The sequence below is a fragment of the Ctenopharyngodon idella genome, chromosome 21 (assembly GCF_019924925.1).
Source record: "Ctenopharyngodon idella isolate HZGC_01 chromosome 21, HZGC01, whole genome shotgun sequence".
Taxonomy (NCBI): domain Eukaryota; kingdom Metazoa; phylum Chordata; class Actinopteri; order Cypriniformes; family Xenocyprididae; genus Ctenopharyngodon; species Ctenopharyngodon idella.
In genome coordinates this window covers 6,175,546-6,195,714 of record NC_067240.1, presented here as the reverse complement: position 1 = coordinate 6,195,714, position 20,169 = coordinate 6,175,546, and the positions used below count along the sequence as shown (strand labels likewise).

The 20,169-nt window shown below is 35.8% G+C and overlaps 3 protein-coding genes across 3 annotated transcripts; all 3 read left to right on the top strand.

Annotated features, from left to right (window-relative positions):
• Positions 1-69: 69 nt before the first annotated feature.
• LOC127504306 (uracil nucleotide/cysteinyl leukotriene receptor-like) lies at positions 70-915 on the top strand. The gene has a single exon (XM_051878859.1). The coding sequence runs from the start codon at positions 70-72 to the stop codon at positions 913-915; it is 846 nt and encodes a 281-aa protein (XP_051734819.1).
• A 1,484-nt stretch (positions 916-2,399) lies between these two features.
• Positions 2,400-3,618, top strand: LOC127504385 (uracil nucleotide/cysteinyl leukotriene receptor-like). Its single transcript, XM_051878959.1, has one exon. It carries the CDS (start codon positions 2,400-2,402, stop codon positions 3,240-3,242), a length of 843 nt encoding a protein of 280 aa, XP_051734919.1. The 3' UTR covers positions 3,243-3,618.
• A 7,976-nt stretch (positions 3,619-11,594) lies between these two features.
• LOC127504305 (uracil nucleotide/cysteinyl leukotriene receptor-like) lies at positions 11,595-12,437 on the top strand. The gene has a single exon (XM_051878858.1). The coding sequence runs from the start codon at positions 11,595-11,597 to the stop codon at positions 12,435-12,437; it is 843 nt and encodes a 280-aa protein (XP_051734818.1).
• The last annotated feature ends 7,732 nt before the right edge of the window (positions 12,438-20,169 follow it).

Here is a 20,169-nt window from a genome sequence, read left to right as displayed (position 1 = left end):
AAATCACAGAGGCATTATTACATTTGGCTTCTGAGCTGCTGAGCTAAAAAGACAAACGACACAGAGGAGATGAATAACTCTACAGTGAGCTTCACCACACCTGAAATATCTACAAACTCCACAACTCAGTCCTTTGGGCTAATGAACTTTCTGATAACCTGCACACACAGCATAAATTTCCTGTTTGGTGTTCCTACAAACATCTATGTTATATGGCTCATCATCAAAGGAACAGGAAATGGGGTTGCATTAGCATTCTTCAACCTCAATCTCTCCATTTGTGAGACTGTTAACTGTCTGAATTGTTTGGTCTCTATACTGGCAATTTACTTTTCAAGTCTCTCATTTTTAATGCTGTTTCTACAAGGACTAATTCTCACTGGCCGTCCTCTGTTTCAGTGTCTGATCTGTGTTGAGCGTTACTTGGCAGTGGTTCATCCTGTAACCTTTCTGAAGTACAAACCTCTCAGATATAGAGTGATCTGCTGCACTGTGGCTTGGATAGTTATTCTTGGATCCTGCTTCTATTGTTTATTTATTGCAATCTCACAAAACATTCATGTCAAAACATGGTTCTTTTCACTGCAGTTCCTCTTCTTCTTCTCCATCCAGTTGTTTTGTCTTGTGGTTGTTCTCAGAGCTCTGAAGCAGTCAGGACCAGGAGAGAGAGGGAGAGAGAAAGAGGAGGAAAACCACATTAAGAGAAGAGCGTTTCATCTCATTCTAATAACTACTGTGAGCATGGCTTTTATATATGTCCCATTTAGTATCACAGGATTCTGTATCATTCTAACACAACAGAATAATCACATATATTGGCTCCCTGGTTTGGTATGTTATGTGTTGGCTGGTTTCATTCAGCCTGTTCTTTATCTTCACCGGACTGGAAAACTCTCCAGCCTCTGTTCCTCATAAGATCTGCAATTGAGATATTTTACTAATTCTAGTTACTTTATTTTCTAAATGCTGTATTGGATAACTTTAATTTAATAATTGATTCATTATTCATTTAATTTAATACTAAATTTAGTCATTTTTGATTTTAGCATTTTTGTAGTAGATCATGTTCATCATATAATTGGTTGCTACTATCCCCTGTCACCTTTTCCATATTGAGGGTTGCCACAGAGATTGATAGGATTGTTTTAAATTGTTTTAAAAGTTTTAATGTGTCTGAGTACCTTTTCATTGTACACTCAACAATACAAAAGCTCTGAATTGCAAAGAATTGAAAAAATAAATAGATAAATAAATCTATCTAAACCCCTGCAGCCACATGCAAATTTTTGGACTGTCCAGTGTCCAGTGAAAGAGCTAATATTTACACACACACACACACACACACACACACACACACACACACACACACACACACACACACACACACACACACACACACACAAATAAAAAATTGACAATGTATTCACTGGCACACTGCACATTTACATAGCAAACATTTACATATAGCAAATTGTTCCACCTGTGAAAGTCTTTGGATTTATAAAGATAGTTTTGGCAGATTGATTATGTTTTAGCCTGTAAAAATAAAATATTACAACAACATTTCTCAGCCTCAATATTGAAGTTGGGAGTCAGTTGATAAATCTCATGGTCACCGATGATGTTGACATGCTGGAAAGGCATTATTATCTGAGATATAAAGTTTTACTTATGCATTCATATAAATCAATGAACTTGGGGTTGAAAAAATATATATTTGTCCCATGCAGGTTCAGTATGCTAAGTGTTTTGTCTTGAAAACAAACAATCAAAAAAAAAAAAAACTGAAAAAAAAAAAAAAACAGTTGTCCAAACCAATAATTGCTTTACACTTGACATCCTGTCATAACACTTTTTTTCTTTGCATATCTTGTGTTTTATGTGACGTGTAGCAGATGAAATTCTTGTTGTCTCCAAAACACAGCACAGAAGTGTATAGACATCCAGAGAGACTGGACTTTCACTCTTCAGGTGATAAAAACTTTTTGATTTCTTGTTTTAACTCAGTACTATCAACCAAGAGTGTAATTGTGTTCATCCGAAAATGTTTTGTGATGCATTTAATGCTTTAGTTAAAATTGGTAAAATTGGACTGAGCAATTTCCTGAACAGAATTAAATCAATTTAAATGAAATGTAAATACTATTGAATATATACAACCATATTTTGAAGTTGTTTAATAATGATGTGCTGGTTGTTTGAGTTTGAAGTATTTGTATGACAAAGTAATTGTATTATGTTTAATACTGGATGTATTTAAATGTTTTTTTTTTTACCTTATTGACTCAGTCTGAATTAACTGGTTCATTCACAGTTCTGCTTAAAAAAAAAGATCACAGTGGCATTATTACATTTAGCTTCTGAGCTGCTGAGCTAAGAAGACAAACGACACAGAGGAGATGAATAACTCTACAGTGAACTTCACCACACCTGAAACATCTACAAACTCCACAACTCAGTCCTTTGGGCTAATGAACTTTCTGATAACCTGCATACACAGCATAAATTTCCTGTTTGGTGTTCCTACAAACGTCTATGTGATCTGGCTCATCATCAAAGGAACAGGAAATGGGGTTGCATTAGCATTCTTCAACCTCAATCTCTCCATTTGTGAGACTGTTAACTGTCTGAATTGTTTGGTCTCTATACTGGCAATTTACTTTTCAAGTCTCTCATTTTTAATGCTGTTTCTACAAGGACTAATTCTCACTGGCCGTCCTCTGTTTCAGTGTCTGATCTGTGTTGAGCGTTACCTGGCAGTGGTTCATCCTGTAACCTTTCTGAAGTTCAAACCTCTCAGATATAGAGTGATCTGCTGCACTGTGGTCTGGATAATTATTCTTGGATCCTGTTTCTATAGTTTGTTTATTGTAATCTCACAAAACGTTGTACACATATGGTTCTTCTCAACACAGTTCCTCCTCTTCCTCTCCATCCAGTTATTTTTCCTTGTGGTTGTTCTCAGAGCTCTAAAGCAGTCAGGACCAGGAGAGAGAGGGAGAGAGAGAGAGGAGGAAAACCACATTAAGAGAAGAGCGTTTCATCTCATTCTAATAACTTTTGTGAGCATGACATTTATATATATCCCATATAGTATCACAGGATTCTGTGTCATTGTAACACAGCAGAATCATCAGGTATATTGGCTCCCTGGTTTGGTATGTTATGTGTTGGCTGGTTTTGTTCAGCCAGTTCTTTATCTTCACCGAACTGGAAAACTCTCCAGCCTCTGTTCCTCATAAGACCTGCAATTGTGTTATTTTACTAGTTACTTTACTTTCTTAATGTTGTTTTAGATAACTTTAATTCAATAATTAATTAATGATTTGTTTAATTTAATGTTATTTTTTTTTATTTTTTTTTTGTCATTAAATGTCCTCAATACATTCTTTGTGGAACAAATATTTGTACAACTGATAACACATTACATTAATATTAATATGCTGATACATTTGTCATCATAGTCTTAGTTATACATAGTGTAATATTTTCCATGCAGTCATTATGTTCATTGTATAAACCTGTTTCAGTCTCTGAATCCATTGAACCAAGCCTGGAGGATCTTCTTCCTTCCAGTGCACTGTTATCATATTTTAGTTGTCAAATAACAATATCCATAAAAATCTCTTTTCCTTATTGTACATTTTTTGGGGCAATGTTCCCAACAAACACAACACTTCATCTAGAGGTATTAACTCTAGTACTTTATCTTGTCTATTTCTTTTTTAACACTTTTCCAAAATTCTTGTATTTTTGGGCAGTTATTTTAGATTTTAGTATTGTAGTGAACAACAGATGTGACGGCACCAGAGCTTCACAACAGACATTTTTTTTGTCCCACTTTGATTAATACAAAAGAGTCTGATAGGACCCTCAACGCCCTCAACTAAATGACTATTGTAATCAGAGCTGCCAAAGGTGGAGGACAGGAAAGATGTCATTAACGGCCCATTGATGATAGGCTAATCTCATCACGAGTTGCCTTTGTTCACCTCAGCCGTCCTTGCCTGAGTTCAAGGTGTGAATGACCATGGACTCCTAGGGCTGCCAAACTGGTTCTGGCTAGAGCACAGCAAGAACAAAGAAATGCTCAGAAAGAAAGTCATTTTCTAAACATATTGGCTTGAAATCACCAAAAATGGACAGAAATACTGTAAGGAACATGTCCTATACATCCTTTTACTCATCCAGGAAACTGTGCATACACAGTGGAAACCACACCTGGAATAAAAGCCAATGCAACTGCACCCACTGAGACAGAAGTGTGATACCTCAGCCAATTCACATCAAGTTACGAGTTCAGAACACTACCATGAGGACTTTGAGAAAGGTTTGAAAAAGAAATAAAGCATTTCCAAGGTCCTAAAGACATTGTTTTATTTAACTGTGTATTTTGGGACAATACAACAAGTTTCACAGGATGAAAGGTGGGCGTGTTAAGGGACGGACACCTGGAATGCTGTGACCCAATCACATCACCACATCAGGAAAGGTGGGGATTTGTAATCCCCTCCCCAACAGGAAGGAATAAAAGCTTCCCCAATTGACCAAACCCTTGTTCTGAGTTTCTGACCTGACAAGGGAAGAACAACAGCACGACCAAGGTTATACTCTTGCGAGTAAACCTTTCACCGCACGGATCTTCAAGCAGCCCAAGTGCTTCTGCAGAGGACTTTGACTCCTGACCTCCATAACTCAAGTACCTCCAACCTACAGAAGATCCTACAGACCGACCACCATCTGATCTACAGTTCTCTGGATTACACAAAGACCTCCAGCACTCCAGTGCAGCTCTGCAGCTGTTGGAAAGCAATCCAGTCTCCCACTGCACACGGAATGATACCAGTGGACAACGTTTCCCATTCCCGGACTGATCACCCGACCAAGTGAAACGTAAATATAAGCTAACCAAACCTTTTCCCAAAGGCCTTGGCATTAGGTTGTTGCTAAATGAGATTGCTATTTGTGTAGAGACTGTTTATCTAGGGTCAGCGTACACAGATAGATACATTAGACACATTATCTGTATTCATAGTAAATGCTTATTTACTGTTTTTAATACCAGCATCCAGAAAGACCACAACTGACTCCCTCATAGACTGCCAATTACCCATTCATTGCTTCGTCCAATCCGTTGCTCATCTACTTGGCATTCAGTTTTGTTAACATCCAGTTGTGTTGTAGTTTGTAGTTTCTGTTTGATTATTGAGTCATTTTTCCTTAGTAGTTTAGTCATTTTCCTTTGTAGTATTTAGTGAGTGTGATATTTTACTCTTGTATATCTTTTTGTTAATAAATTCATTTTATTGCAAACTGTGTCATTTTTGTGTTGATAATCAGAGGCTCTACAAGCTCGCCCGAATCTCACTAAATCCTTCAGATTGGTCAGATGACAAACTTCCTCCAATTTATAAAATTCTAATTCAATCAACAATCTTTCATGATTGTTCTTTATTGTCAAGGTGAGAATCCTGACTGGTGCCCCGAAAATATTGGAAGGAATCATCTGACTCAATATTAATATTGTAAGGAACCCCGCATTGGCCCAAAACGGAATCCGACGGCCTGGGCGAAGGTTAACGCGTGTATGCCTTTTCAGCGCATCTGTGAAGTTCACTTAATTTCACTCGTTTAATCTGACTCCAATTTTAAATGAATATTACTCTTATGTTTTGTTCCCAATTGGAAATTAATCATTTGTTATGTATTAATTTAGATTTTTGATTATTCTGGGTATCTCATATTTTCAATTATTCGTTCATTACGGACCCATATCACTTAGAAAAGTCACTTCGGCCGGTGAGTGCCTTTCACGATCACAAATTCGCCAGTTCTGATCTTAGTCAGAGGGTGCAGAGTTTACTAATGCATTTGAGTCGAACCGCCACATGCTTGTTCATACAAAAACACAGTTTTCTTAGTCACGATACTGCAACTTGCTAAGCCAGTTGATAGATAAAAATCAAAAAGTCCCATGATGTGCTAACATGCTCCTTTCATGGGCCTTTAGTTTGAATCTATCCTGACGCAGATTTGCGGAAATATGGACTCCAATAATCTACTGGTCATAATGATTTCAGAAGAATCCAGAGTAAATCAAATATAACATTTTATTTGTCAAGTAAAAATGTATCATGTCAATTTCATAGTTGGACAATTAGAAGCCAATTCAGAAATAATAAATGCATAACATCAGTTGAAATGCACATGCACACAGTGGTGGATTAGTGTTTAAAGACACTTGTCCATCACTGTGTGGGGGCCTCTGGCTACAGAAAATCCCCCCTGACTGCTTTGCACTTTACCTTATATACAGACCAGAACAAAAGGGTTGTAAATATTTATTACACCAACACCTGTTTTGGGGGAGAGGAGTGGGTTTTTCAACACCCAAAAGGAGAACAGAATTCTCCTTAGTTTTCAATCTTCTTCATAATACCAGTGACTGCTGTGAAATTGAGACCATTTTACCAATCGCACTAAGACATTTAAAATGATACCAAACATGAAAGGAATAAACAATAGATACACCAGATACATTATACTTCTTGGAGAACTTTCAGTGACTTGAGTCAGGGGGAAAGGAAGGAGGGGGTGTGTGTGTGTTGGGGGGAGGGCTATTGCATCCTGTAGACGTGTGAGGGCAAGGCGTTGTCCTACGCTATTTCTTTGAGATGTTCTCTCCAGATGAGTTTTATTGCTTTATTGCAGGGTGCTTGATCTCAGTTTTTGTCTTAGCAGGAAAATCAAGTCTTACAATATTAATATTAATATTTAAGACCATAAATAACTACATTTGTGGTGCCCTTATGTGAGGCTAATCCAAAATCACTACAGTATATATACTAAATTTTAGAAAAAACTGCCCAAAAACTCATTTTGAAATTTTGAAATTTTGATTTTATAATGTTACTTTTCTGAAATGACACATCGTTGATAATGTATGACAAATGCAACCTCCAGAAGACAGTTTTCAAAATGAGACATAGGCTGCATCCGAAATCTCATACTTCCTTGCTATTTAGTAGGTGAAAAACATTATGTGACAAAATAAGTATGTCCATATTCACTGTATAAAAAGAAGGCAAAGTACCTGCTTCTTCTGGTGAGAATCTGAAGTGTGCACAATTGCACATGATGGACAATTTACTCTCCCATTAAGCCACGGGAGAGGATTTGTGTATGGCGGTGACACACCAACTGACGTGAATGTGAGGAAAGGATTCAAGGAAAGAAAAGGAGGACGGGAGAATTGAAGGAAATCTTATTTGTACATTGGAATATTTTTGGTCACTCAAGCATCTACAGCTGCGCTCAAGGGATCTGCCTTTATGTTGTTAAAATTTGGGGTTACCCTTCATTTTGATGGTTCCCTTTAGACATTCTCTTGACTACAAGTAACACTGTGTTATAGTATAGGGTTAGGATTAGAAGAATAAAGGGTTAAGGGTTAGTAGAATAAGTTGACATATAGTTGCAAAGTTACTTTTAGTCAGTAGGAGGGGTGGTACAGGAAGAGATTTATTGATTGGTTGAACGCAATTAAACCCTTTTCGTTCCATTGACTTCCATTTATATGCAAGAGAATGCGTCACACCGCAAGCGCGAGCTCATGCGAAAATTTCTGCATTTTGCTATGTTCCAAAGTTCAAATTTGGTGAAATCTGAGTTGCGAATTCGCATCATGTACAGAGTGAAGATGCGTGACCGGTAGAAGATTGATGCGTCACGGCGTGACTTCTTGGCTGAATTAAAAGAACGATATTTTTGCAGTATAGTTGAGTAGATTGTGTATATATATATATATATATATATATATATTAGGGGTGTAATGGTGCACAAAACTCAAGGTTCGGTACGTACAGTACGGTACAGCAGGTGGGGAGAAAACTAAACATAAAATTGCTTTTTTTATTAAACTGGTTTACTGAACAAATAGTGTTTTTGTCTTTAAATATATTAAATTATAACTAAAAGTTTCTTAAGGATAAAAGAAATTATATCTGCTAATGCTATAAACTATATAGGGAGCCCTTACTTGAACATTGTGCTACTATAATATTAGATGTTAACAACTAAGCCCAAACTATTAGCCTAAATTCAATCACTATTTATTTTTAGATATAATAATCAACACTCACATAGCAAATCGTATGCAAACATGTATGTAATATGGCAGTTTTTGCATTAACTTCTAAATCTAATTATACAATTATTGTTTACTCCAATTCGTTGTTGAAATATAATCATTTATACACAGTGGCTGTCATTTTCATGACAGATTTATTTAAACATACATTAAATAATCAAGACATCACTAACAGGTTAAGTAAAATATGCATATATGTGCATATATTTAGTGAAAGAGTTAATTTCTCTTGGTAACTAACGAACTGTGGACACTGAATGGCTTTTCTGAGGTAAATGCTACACGACATACTGTTTACAAGCTGTTTTACAGACGTCTTTCCGGCGTTGAAACACTGAGCGATTACACGAGATATTATACGTTTCAGTAAGTTGTACTGTATCTTTCAACATACCTTCAGATGTTCATTTAAGTTTATTCTGTAACTAGTACTAAAGAGGAAGAGATGATCACGTTCACTCGCACTCCGCGCTGCCGGTTGAACTGAGGCACCTCTACAGTGATCTGTCACGCCACATTAAAGAGTGCCAAAATGGCATTTTCTGTTTGAATTTTGTGATTTTGTGGACAGAATTTGAAGGATGACACTTTGTTTCTTATCGAAAGTAACAAAATGCAGAGCTTATTGCAATTATTGGTGGTTAATGGTGGTTAGGCTACAATGTTGCAATGTAATGCTTTCGGTACACACGTGCACCGTACCTAAAGCCCTGTACTGAAACGGTTCGGTACGAATATGTGTACTGCTACACCCCTAATATATATATATATATATATATATATATATTAACATTTTGATTGTATTGATATTTGTTATATGTTGAATTCATGTTTATAAAAAAGACTGCAGAGACTGAGACAGAGGCAGATGTTGCAGTGTCCAAAGAAATTTTGTATGCTCAAAGTCTAGTTTATTTGTTATGTTTAATTTGGAGCTAAATGTTTGTATTAGACGATATAGACGTTGGCTGAAACACGCAGACAATTTGACTTAAAAAGAGAATGAAATGAAGGAAAACTCTTTGTGTTTTCGGGCAGTTCCGGACCGAACAGGTGAAATTTAAGCCTATTACGTTTCATTTGAACAGTACCCAGATAGCAACTTTTTGTCGGCCCAGATCCGGCCCACATCTGGCACATGTGGAATGATGATCTGGGCCACATGTGGCTGGAATGATGGCACTTGGGTGGACCGCTCCTGTTTGCCATATCTGGGCCACAAGCAGGCCATAAAAATGCTACATGTCAGCCAAGAGCCAAGAAAAAAAAACAGAACTGGACCTTATCTGATCCACAAAATCTTATATATTATTTATAGAGTCATTTCAGCATTAACAAGCCTGTTATCAAGCAGAATCACTGAAGGAAAGAAGAAAAAAAGATCATCATTCTGTCTTCGACACAAAGTTGCTATCTGGGTATGAATAATACTAATTTGTGAAACTAATTTAGAAATGGCGCCATGGAGGCCTTTTAGTCTTGTTGTCCTCTTGTGTAAAATGTCAAACAGCTTCTTTATTGCATTTTACACTGCTTCTGGTTGTTTGTACTGTTTGGTTGAGACAAATTCTGAAAGGAAGACCTCTATAAGAAAAAAAAAAAAAGAAAATTCCATAGGTCTAATTTTTAAAACTGTCTCAAAGATTATGCCCCTGTATCCCCATATAATAACTAATATCTATTCTCCTATTGTCCCTATAGATCTTGCAATATTAAACATTTGTTTGGTGATCGTCTGGGCAGAGAAGACAGACAGAGAGAAGATGAATAACTTCACAGTGAACTTCACATCTGCTGTTTCTACAAACCACACACCTCAGTGCAATGGGCTACTGGCCAATGTAAAACATGGTGTACACAGCATCAATTTCTTGTTTGGTCTTCCTACACACTCCTATGTTATATGGCTCATCGTCAGAGGAACAGGAAGTGGAGTTGCATCAGGATTCTTCAACCTCAATCTCTCTGTTTGTGAGATTGTTAACAGTCTGAACTCCTTGTTCACTGTACTTTCTTATTTTCCTTGGCTTTCAAGTCTAACAAACTTAACATATTTGTTAATAGGATTTGCCATCACTGGCCGTCCTCTATTTCAGTGTCTGATGTGTGTTGAGCGTTACCTGGCAGTGGTTCATCCTGTAACCTTTCTGAAGTACAAACCTCTCAGATATAGAGTGATCTGCTGCACTGTGGCCTGGATAATTAGTTTTGGCTCCTGTTTGTGCTGCATGTTTATTTTACTCTTACTTAACATTTATATTTATGCATGCATTAACTCGATTCAGTTCCTCCTCTTCTTCTTCATCCAGTTGTTTTGTCTTGTAGCTGTTCTCAGAGCTCTGAAGCAGTCAGGACCAGGAGAGAGAAGGAGAGAGAGAGGGGAGGAAAACCACATGAAGAGAAGAGCGTTTTATCTCATTCTAATAACTTTTGTGAGCATGGCTATCGTATACATGCCATTTACTCTCTCAGGATTCTTTTACATACTCACACTCAGTTGTGATGAAACTTTATCTGTTGGCATTATTTGTTTTATTCTGGGTGGTTTTGTTCAGCCTGTTCTTTATCTGCACCGGGCTGGAAAACTCTCCTGTCTCTGTTCCCCATAAAACCTGTAATTGTGATAAATCACAAATTACTTATCTTTATTTTTTCTATTTCATAATTTTTATTTATGGATGGAAACTTTGTAAGTTGCCATTACTTTTAATTTCAAGTGAAATATCTTATTTCTTTATATTAGTGTTTATTTCAGAACATGTTATACAATGCTCTGTATTTTGCGAGATTCTCAATGACTTACACTTAAAAAAATACTTTTATATTTTATTTACATACAAAGAGCTAATATTAAATAAATAAATAAAAATTAAAAGCTTTGTCAACTGACATACTGAACATTTACATAGCAAACATTTACATATAATAAAATGTTCCACCTGTGAAAGTCTTTGGATTTATAAAGACAGTTTTGTCAGACTGATTATGTTTTAGCCTTTCAAAATAAAATATTATAACAATACTTTTTTCAGCCTCAGTACTAAAGTTGTTCATATAAATCCATGAACTTATGGATGAAAAAAATAAATAAAAAATTGCCCCATGCAGGTTCAGTATGCTAAGGGCTTTGTCTTAAAAATATTTACTTGGACTGAGCAATTTTCTGAACAGAAGTAAATCAATTTAAAGGAAATGTATTAAAGAAAATGACATAATTTAGGCTAAACATAAATACTATTGGATATATACAACCATATTTTGAAGTCGTTTAATAATGATGTGCTGGTTGTTTGAGTTTGAAGTAGGAACTTTGTATTACAAAGTAATTGTATTATGTTTAATACTGGATGAATGTATTTAAATGTTATGCTAAAAAAAGATCACAATTGCAATATTATATACAGTATGGTTGAGCTGCTGAACTAAGAAGACAAACACAGAGGAGATGAATAACTCTACAGTGAACTTCACTACATCTGAAACATCTACAAACTCCACAACTCAGTCATTTTGGCTAATGAACTTTGTTGAAACCTGTATACTTGGCATTAATTTCCTGTTTGGTGTTCCTACAAACATCTATGTTATATGGCTCATCATCACAGGAACAGGAAGTGGAGTTGCATCAGAGTTCTTCCGTCTCAATCTCTCTATTTGTGAGCTTGTTAACTGTCTGAATAGTTTACTTGCTATACTGCCAATGTACTTTTCAAGTCTGTCATTTTTACCCTATATTCTACAAGGACTAATTCATACTGGTCGTCCTCTGTTTCAGTGTCTGATCTGTGTTGAGCGTTACCTGGCAGTGGTTCATCCTGTAACATTTCTGAAGTTTAAACCACTCAGATATAGAGTGATCTGCTGCACTGCCGTGTGGATAATTATTATTGGCTCCTGTTTTTTTAATTTATTTTTTATCTCACAAAACTTTCATGCACACATATGGTTCTTCTCAACACAGTTCCTCCTCTTCCTCTCCATCCAGTTGTTTTTCCTTGTGGTTGTTCTCAGAGCTCTAAAGCAGTCAGGACCAGGAGAGAGAGTGAGAGAGAGAAAGGAGGAAAACCACATGAAGAGAAGAGCGTTTCATATAATTCTAATAACTACTGTGAGCATGACATTTATATATGTCCCATATAGTATCACAGGATTTTGTATAATTCTGACACAACAGAATTATCAGGTATATTGGCTCCCTGGTTTGGTATGTTATGTGTTGGCTGGTTTTGTTCAGCCTGTTCTTTATCTTCACCGAACTGGAAAACTCTCCAGCCTCTGTTCCTCATAAGATCTGCAATTGTGTTATTTTACTAGTTACTTTACTTTCTTAATGTTGTTTTAGATAACTTTAATAATTAATTAATGATTTGTTTATTTTAATATTAAATTAAGTTATTTTAGTCATTACATGTCATTAATACATTCTTGGTGGAAGAAATATTTGTACAACTGATAACACATTACATTAATATGCAACTTTATCAGCCTCGCTGATACATTTGTCGTCATAGTCTATCTTGTCTTAGTTATACATAGTGTAATATTTTTCCATGCAGTCATTATGTTTATTGTACAAACCTGTTTCAGTCTCTGAATCCACTGAACCAAGCCTGGAGGATCTTCTTCCTTCCAGTGCACTGTTATCATATTTTAGTTATCAAATAACAATATCCATAAAAATCTCTTTTCCTCATTGTACATTTTTTGGGGCAATGCTCCCATAAAACACCACTGCACCTAGAGGTATTTCTACCTTTAGTACTGTATCTTGTCTATTTCTTTTTCCTTTTTTAACACTTTTCCAAAATTTTGGAAAATTTTTGGGCAGTTTTAGATTTTAGTATATATACTAAAAACTAAAAATAACTGCCCAAAAACTCAATAAAATTTAGATTTTATAATGTTACTTTTCTGAAATGACACATCCTTGATAATGTATGACAAATGCAACCTCCAGAAGACACAGTCTTCGAAATGAGACATAGGCTGCATCCGAAATCTCATACTTCCTTGCTATTTAGTAGGCGAAAAACATAATGTGCCAAAATAAGTATGTCCGAATTCACAGTATAAAAAGTAGGCAAAGCACCTGCTAATACTCTAATGAGAGTTAGTTGACATGTAGTTGCAACATTACTTATAATCAACAGAATGTCTAAAAGGGACCATTAAAATAAAGTGTTACCAAGTTTGGTTATCTAAGAAATTCATAATTATTATTAATAAAGCAAGATGCCCTGTTGACAGATTTGAGGGCGGAGCTTTAGCAGCTCACGCTTCGGTTGCTCAACAACAACAAAGCTGGAGAATCTCACGCAGCCACAATGACGATTGTCAGTAACGGTGTTCAGCCTTACATTGTTCAAACAACTTAAGAAGTTACAACTTTTAGAATGCATCTGGACGTTTCTGAATGGTTAGTGGATAAATGTGCTGGCCTTTGCAACAACAACAACAAAAAAAAAACATAGCATTTTTAATATATTGTCTACAGAAAACATGCACAGTTAATCGAGATAATCAAGATAATCACCTTATACACTAATCTATAGAAATAAAGTATATAAACAAGTTTTAAAATAGACGACACTCTCTAAGACAACAATAGCTTTAGCCGCATTTGTTGTGGAACTGGGCTAACAGACACATCGACTGAAATGCCGATTTGCTCAAAAATCATAAAAAATAAACAGTGTGACACTTACTTCTTCTGGAGGATCATGAACAGTTGGTACAGATCCATTCTTGAGTAGCAACTTTTTAGCAAAGCCTGCCTTGTATTGCCCCTCATTCACAAGGTAGTCTGATTTGCACAGGCTAAACGAATTTAGGTTGATTTTGGGCTGCATTATCTTAAAAAATAAAACTAATCCACTGCGGCCTCAGTGGCTCAGATGCTGGGAGAAAATGAGGAGTCTTATGTTCAGTCTTACATCCAAAAACAGAACATCAGGATTGCTTACGAGACATTGTTGAGCAACATTGCTGCTCAAGCATGGAGAAAATGGCGGAAACTCTAGTAATGCATGACTTTCAGTCAGCGGCCGTGGGCGGGGCCTGAGCAGTGTGACATCACACTGCGCAGAGAGTCAAAACGGCACGTCTAATGAGACTGCTTTGAAAAAAAAGGAAGTGGGTGGATTTTTACCATTGTAGGGTGGTTGTGTTCACACACATTTATGTCCAAAGTGGACTTTGCATAATAGGTGCCCTTTAAAACTTTTAACTGCAGAGGTAAAACATAAGTTAAAATTATTGTTTTACAGATGTGAAGGCAGAGGAGAATTTATACATGCATCAGGTTTTTCGTTTCCGCATAGAATATACCTGTGCATCCTCACTCATAGAAGCTTCCTCACTCCTCGTTCCTCTCGTGCTTGCAGTGCAATCAGAGAACTGAGATGTCCTTCAAGATGGCTAACTTGTATCAGTTTCTGGGTCACAGGCTGGAGGACGGAGGAACGAGGAAATGAGGATGCATCCATTTGAGTATTGAGAAGAACCCCATACTGTTTCTACTCTTTCATAAATATTTATTACATCACAATAAACCTGTTGTTGTCATTATTAGTACTGAAGATAAGTGTCAGTAAGTTAAATGTTGTGTGGAAATGTGTCTTGGTGAATAACTGGAGTAAGTAAGTGGCAGTCAGTTCAAACCTGTTCAGTTTAGTCAGATACTGTCTCTTTGAACGTTTTATTTGTTTACTTTATATATTTGCATATTTTATGCAGATGAAGTCATATTCTGTGACAGCTGTGAAGTCAGTCTACAAAACACAGTACAGAGATTTATACACATCCAGAGAGACTGGACATCCACTCTTCAGGTGATAAGCGTTTAACTCAGATTTTCTATATGAATGTAAAGGTTATTTTAATAGAATCTCAATATTTGTGTTGTTTTTACTTGGACAGAAATGTATTGAAAATCAAAATTTACTTTTGTTGACTGTTTTCATTTTGATTCACTTAGTCTAAATTATGTGAATTTTTTTAGTTCCAAAACTGATAAGTCTAAGTTGCCTTTCATGTTGAATTCATCATAAGCAGTCTTGACAGTTGTGCTTGAAAGAACCGTGGCCCATGTTATCTACTGTTTTCCTTTAAAATGGGTCAGCAGCTTAATAGCATTGTAATGGTTTATGATAATCAATATTTCATACGAGTCATTCAAAATGACATTATTTTTACACTTTTTCAGAGGGGGACACACAGGTTCAGCAAAATCCATGACATTTTCCTGGATGATTTTGTCATTTAAATAGTGAGTTAGCTTATAGGCAAAAATGAACACTGCTTTTAGACTTGATGATATCCACACCTCAGTGCAGTGGGCTACTGGCCAATGTAAAACATGGTGTACACAGCATCAATTTCCTGTTTGGTCTTCCTACACACTGCTATGTTATATGGCTCATCATCACAGGAACAGGAAGTGGAGTCGCATCAGGATTTTTCAACCTCAATCTGTCTGTTTGTGAGATTGTTAACAGTGTGAACTCTTTGTTCTCTGCACTTTCTTATTTTCCTTGGCTTTCAAGTAACAAACTTAGCATATTTTTTTAAATAGTATTTGCCATCACTGGCAAATGAAGAATGGTCAAAAATTCCCATAAACACACTCCTAAACCTTGTGGAAAGCCTTCCCAGAAGAGTTGAGGCTGTTATAGCTGCAAAGGATGGGACAACTCCATAATAAACCCTACGGATTAAGAATGGGATGTCATTAAAGTTCATGTGCACGTAAAGGCAGGCGTCCCAAAACTTTTTGGCAATATAGTGTATATATATATGTATATGTAGCCCCTCCAGTTCACATTGCTCACTCCAAGCGGGACACGAACCTGGGCCCGTCCGCATGGGTAATGGTTTGGTTACCATTACCAAACTTTATTTTGTTTTTAACTTTGGCTGGAAAAACTTTTTAATAAATTTCCCTATGTTTTTCAATTAAAATGAAATTTCTCTTTCATGTATATTAGCTTTGATGTCAGAACATGTTATTGTGTTCCTCTTTCATTCCATTTCCTGTTTATTTAGTGATCCACCCACTCACTGATTCCTTATAAAATGCCTGACTTTACATAGGCCAACGTATGAACTGTATTATGTGTTTATTAGATGTTGTAAGTGTTTGGACAGGTGACAAACTTCTCTAAACAAATTATATTTTCTTAATATGCAGTAAATTTTGGTTGCACTGCCATTTTAATATCCGACTGATCATCAATTAAAGCAAAACAAAATAAGCGAGATCACTAACAGGCTTGTACAATATAAGTTTTTCCTCCGTGATTTAGGAGATTTCATTTAAGAAAAGAGATTAAATTATGGTAAGTTGTACAACTATTAAGGCATTTATTAACGTTGCAGTCTTATTTAGGAAAAAAAGAGAAAGAGATAATTATTTACACTCGAATGTATTGAAAATGTAACTTCAAATCATACTTTTTTGTTTACTTGATTTGTTTGTTTCACTCAGTCTGAATTGTGTGAAGTGAAACAACATATAGCCCATTATAGCAATTCTGCTTTGTTAAAATGGGATATGCTGAAATCAGTTAGGATACTTTGCGAATCTCATTATTTTTATACAAACCATAAAGATATTATTCATCGTTACTTTCTATCAAATATCATTTAATGCAGAAATATATTTACATGCTCCATATTTTCTCTGTTTTCTATAAGTTATGCACAAATTATTTTTAATATTAAAAGTTTCCCAAAAGCACAGTTCATAAACAATTATGTAAGAGCTTGGAAACACCCTTTTTTGCCATGTGTACACACAAATTGCTTTATTAGTCATTAAATACAGTAAATAGACAAATCAAGCTGTAAAATATGTCATAAAATTAAATTTAAAATTAAGAAATTCATACATGTTTGGAATGACATGAGGGAAAGTAAATGAGAATAACATTTACATTTTTAGGTGAACTATAGGATTATGAATCTCCGACCTTATCTTGTCCAATTTGTTTCATAGACCTTTTACAATTTCTGTGAGCTTTTGAGATAAGCGACATAAGGCGATGAATAACTCATCACTGAACTTCACCACATTTGGAGCATCTGCAAACTCCACAACTCATTTCTTTGGGCCATCCAACATTCTGAACATTTTCAGTTTCATGTTCGGTCTTCCTGCACACTCCTATGTTATATGGCTCATCATCACAGGAACAGAAAGTGGAGTTACATCAGGATTCTTCAACCTCAATCTCTCTGTTTGTGTGCTTGGTAACTCTATGAATTCTTTGCTCTTTCTATTTGAGACTTGGATCCAAATCAAGACATTGACAAATTTTTTAATAGGACTAGGCATCACAATTTCATCATAACATATTTACTGTGTATTTAAATTTTACACTTCAAGAAATGTGCATGTCAGTTGTTCACTGCATCACACCTGTAGGTCAATTTCAGATTTTTAAAGATAGTCTGCATGGGAAAACTAAACATTCCCTGTTCAGATGATACTTTAATTTCTTCTTCATTGTGATAAGACTGATTCTATTTTAGCTTATGAAGAATAATATTAAATATCAATGATTCTATTTTTATTATAATTAGTGCATTCTGTTCAACATGTTAGAAAGTTAGTGTCTTTCATTGTTTATTTAAAGAGATCACATCACAAACAAGACTTAGTTGTACTTTTGATTGTTCTACTTACACTGTCTGTCATTTGTTTATCGAATAAAATACTTAATCATTGACCCTGTGTTACCATTTCCATATGCTGTTGTTGTCATGCTTATTACTAAAGATGTGAATTGCACAGCAAAATCCCCAGAGTTAAATTAACTCTGCTCAGAGAACATTTGGTCCCTCTCTAAATAGTGTTAAAATAAGCAGAGTTAAAGTTAATGGAAATAATTAAGCAATTATTAAGTGATGATTGAGCAATAATGATAAACACCTGCTGTTAACAAGCAGAATCACTGGAGAAAAGAGAAACACAAGAACTACAACTGACTTCAGTCTTAGATAAGCCTTAGATAAAAACTGAAAAAACTGAAGATAAAATCATTACATCTCTGTAGATCTGATTAAACAACTCCACAAACAGCATTACCAGCTTCACATATTACTAACCAGATTGACTTTATTTTCTCATATCTACAGAATTGAGAATTAACAGAGGTTTATTGGTCAAGAAAAGAAAAGAAAAGAAAAAAGACTCCACCATCAAGGAGATCAGCGTTTGCTTAAGTTGGGCTCTTGACCCTTGACTTTCTATGTTAGATTTTTTTCTCAAACAGTGCATATGTTGTTGGAAAGCAGTGAAGTCAATGTTTTACAGTGAGCAGATGTTAGCTGCTTTTATATGATGTAGTGATTGTGAGATTGCATCCAAAGCAACTGATCATATGTTTTGTCATTTGTACATTTTGAAGAGAAAGTACTGCATCAAACAGATATATTAAGCAATTTAAAAAAAAAAAAAAATGCATTGCATAAAAAAAATTGAACTACAGCATCACTTAGACACAGAGAGACATCAAGAATCAGCATATGAATCTCAACAATGGTGATTTAAAAAAATGCTTCACGTTGCAATGCATGCTGGGTATCACCATAGGACAAAACTCCCATCATGCACTGCAGTATGAATAATTACTGTCACCACCATTGAGGATTGTATGCCATGTTTTCATGTATAAGCCTAAGCAGAAGTAGTTGTTCATTTTTTGCACAGAAGCATTACGGTGGCATTTGTTTAATGGAATTTTTTTGTTGTTGCATTTTTGTAATAGCTGTCAGGAAACCAAAGAGAAAGAGACCTCTTTGTGACACTAATTTGAAGTGCTCTCTTACTGTCAGCAACGGAACCAGACGATAGCTCCACTCCTCCTCCGGCCACCTCCAGGTCCTGGCCAGACGCTCGAACCGCCGAAGATAATTCTCGATGTCTTCCCCCTGCTGGAAGCTCGGCATCTTCGGATCAGCCCACAGCATCGGCTCTCTTGGCGCTGTGGCATTCGGGGAGTCTTGGATGTAGGCCGGTCTGTGTCTTGTGGATACCTTCGGTGCTGGAATGTATTTCAAATTTGGCAATTTTGACATTGTTTCGTCCAGTCTGAATTATGTGAAGTTTGTTAGTTTAATACTAATAAACTGACAGATATAATGGGACCCGTTCCTGAGACTGACCCATTTACTGCTGTATTAAACTTCATAAACTCTCATTTTGAGCGTTCTGTGTGAACCTGAGACTGTGTGTGAGACAAATGAGACAAATTGTTTATGTCTTAAAAGTTGTGCTTGAAATGAATGTGGCCCATTTTAGCTGTTCTGTTCTGTTCTGTTAAAATGGGACAGCAGATAAATGGCTTTTGATAAAATCAGATGCTCTGCAAATCTTAGCATTTTTATGCAGACCATGAAGATATCATTCAAAATATTTTATTTTATGATGTGTATTTGTTTCCATTAAATATTCATGTAATCCTTCTGGGACCCAGTGAATGATTTATGTGCTCTCTATTTCCATGAGACTTTAAGTTAATACACAAATTATTTTTTATATTATGTTTCCCCGAAAATACAAAACTCTGCATGCAAATTTAGGATCATGTAGCCTATTCTCATTTTACTTTTTCCCACTAGAGATGAATTACTGTACAGTGAACTTTGCCACACTTGAAGCATCTACATTCTCCACAACTCAGTCCATTGGGCTAATGAAAATTTTGGATTTTTGTCTGCACAGCTTCAATTTCCTCTTTGGTCTTCCTACACACTCTTATGTTTTATGACTCATCATGACAGGAACAGGAAGTGGAGTTTGCATCAGAGTTCTTCAACCTCAATCTCTCTGTTTGTGAAATTGCAAACTGTCTGAACATTTTGGTCCATGTAATTGATTATTGGTTTTCAAGTTTCATGACATTACTATATTTTATGTTAGGACTAGGCATCACTGGTCGTCCTCTGTTTCAGTACCTGGCAGTGGTTTATCCTGTAACCCTTCTGAAGTTCAAACCTCTCAGATATAGAGTGATCTG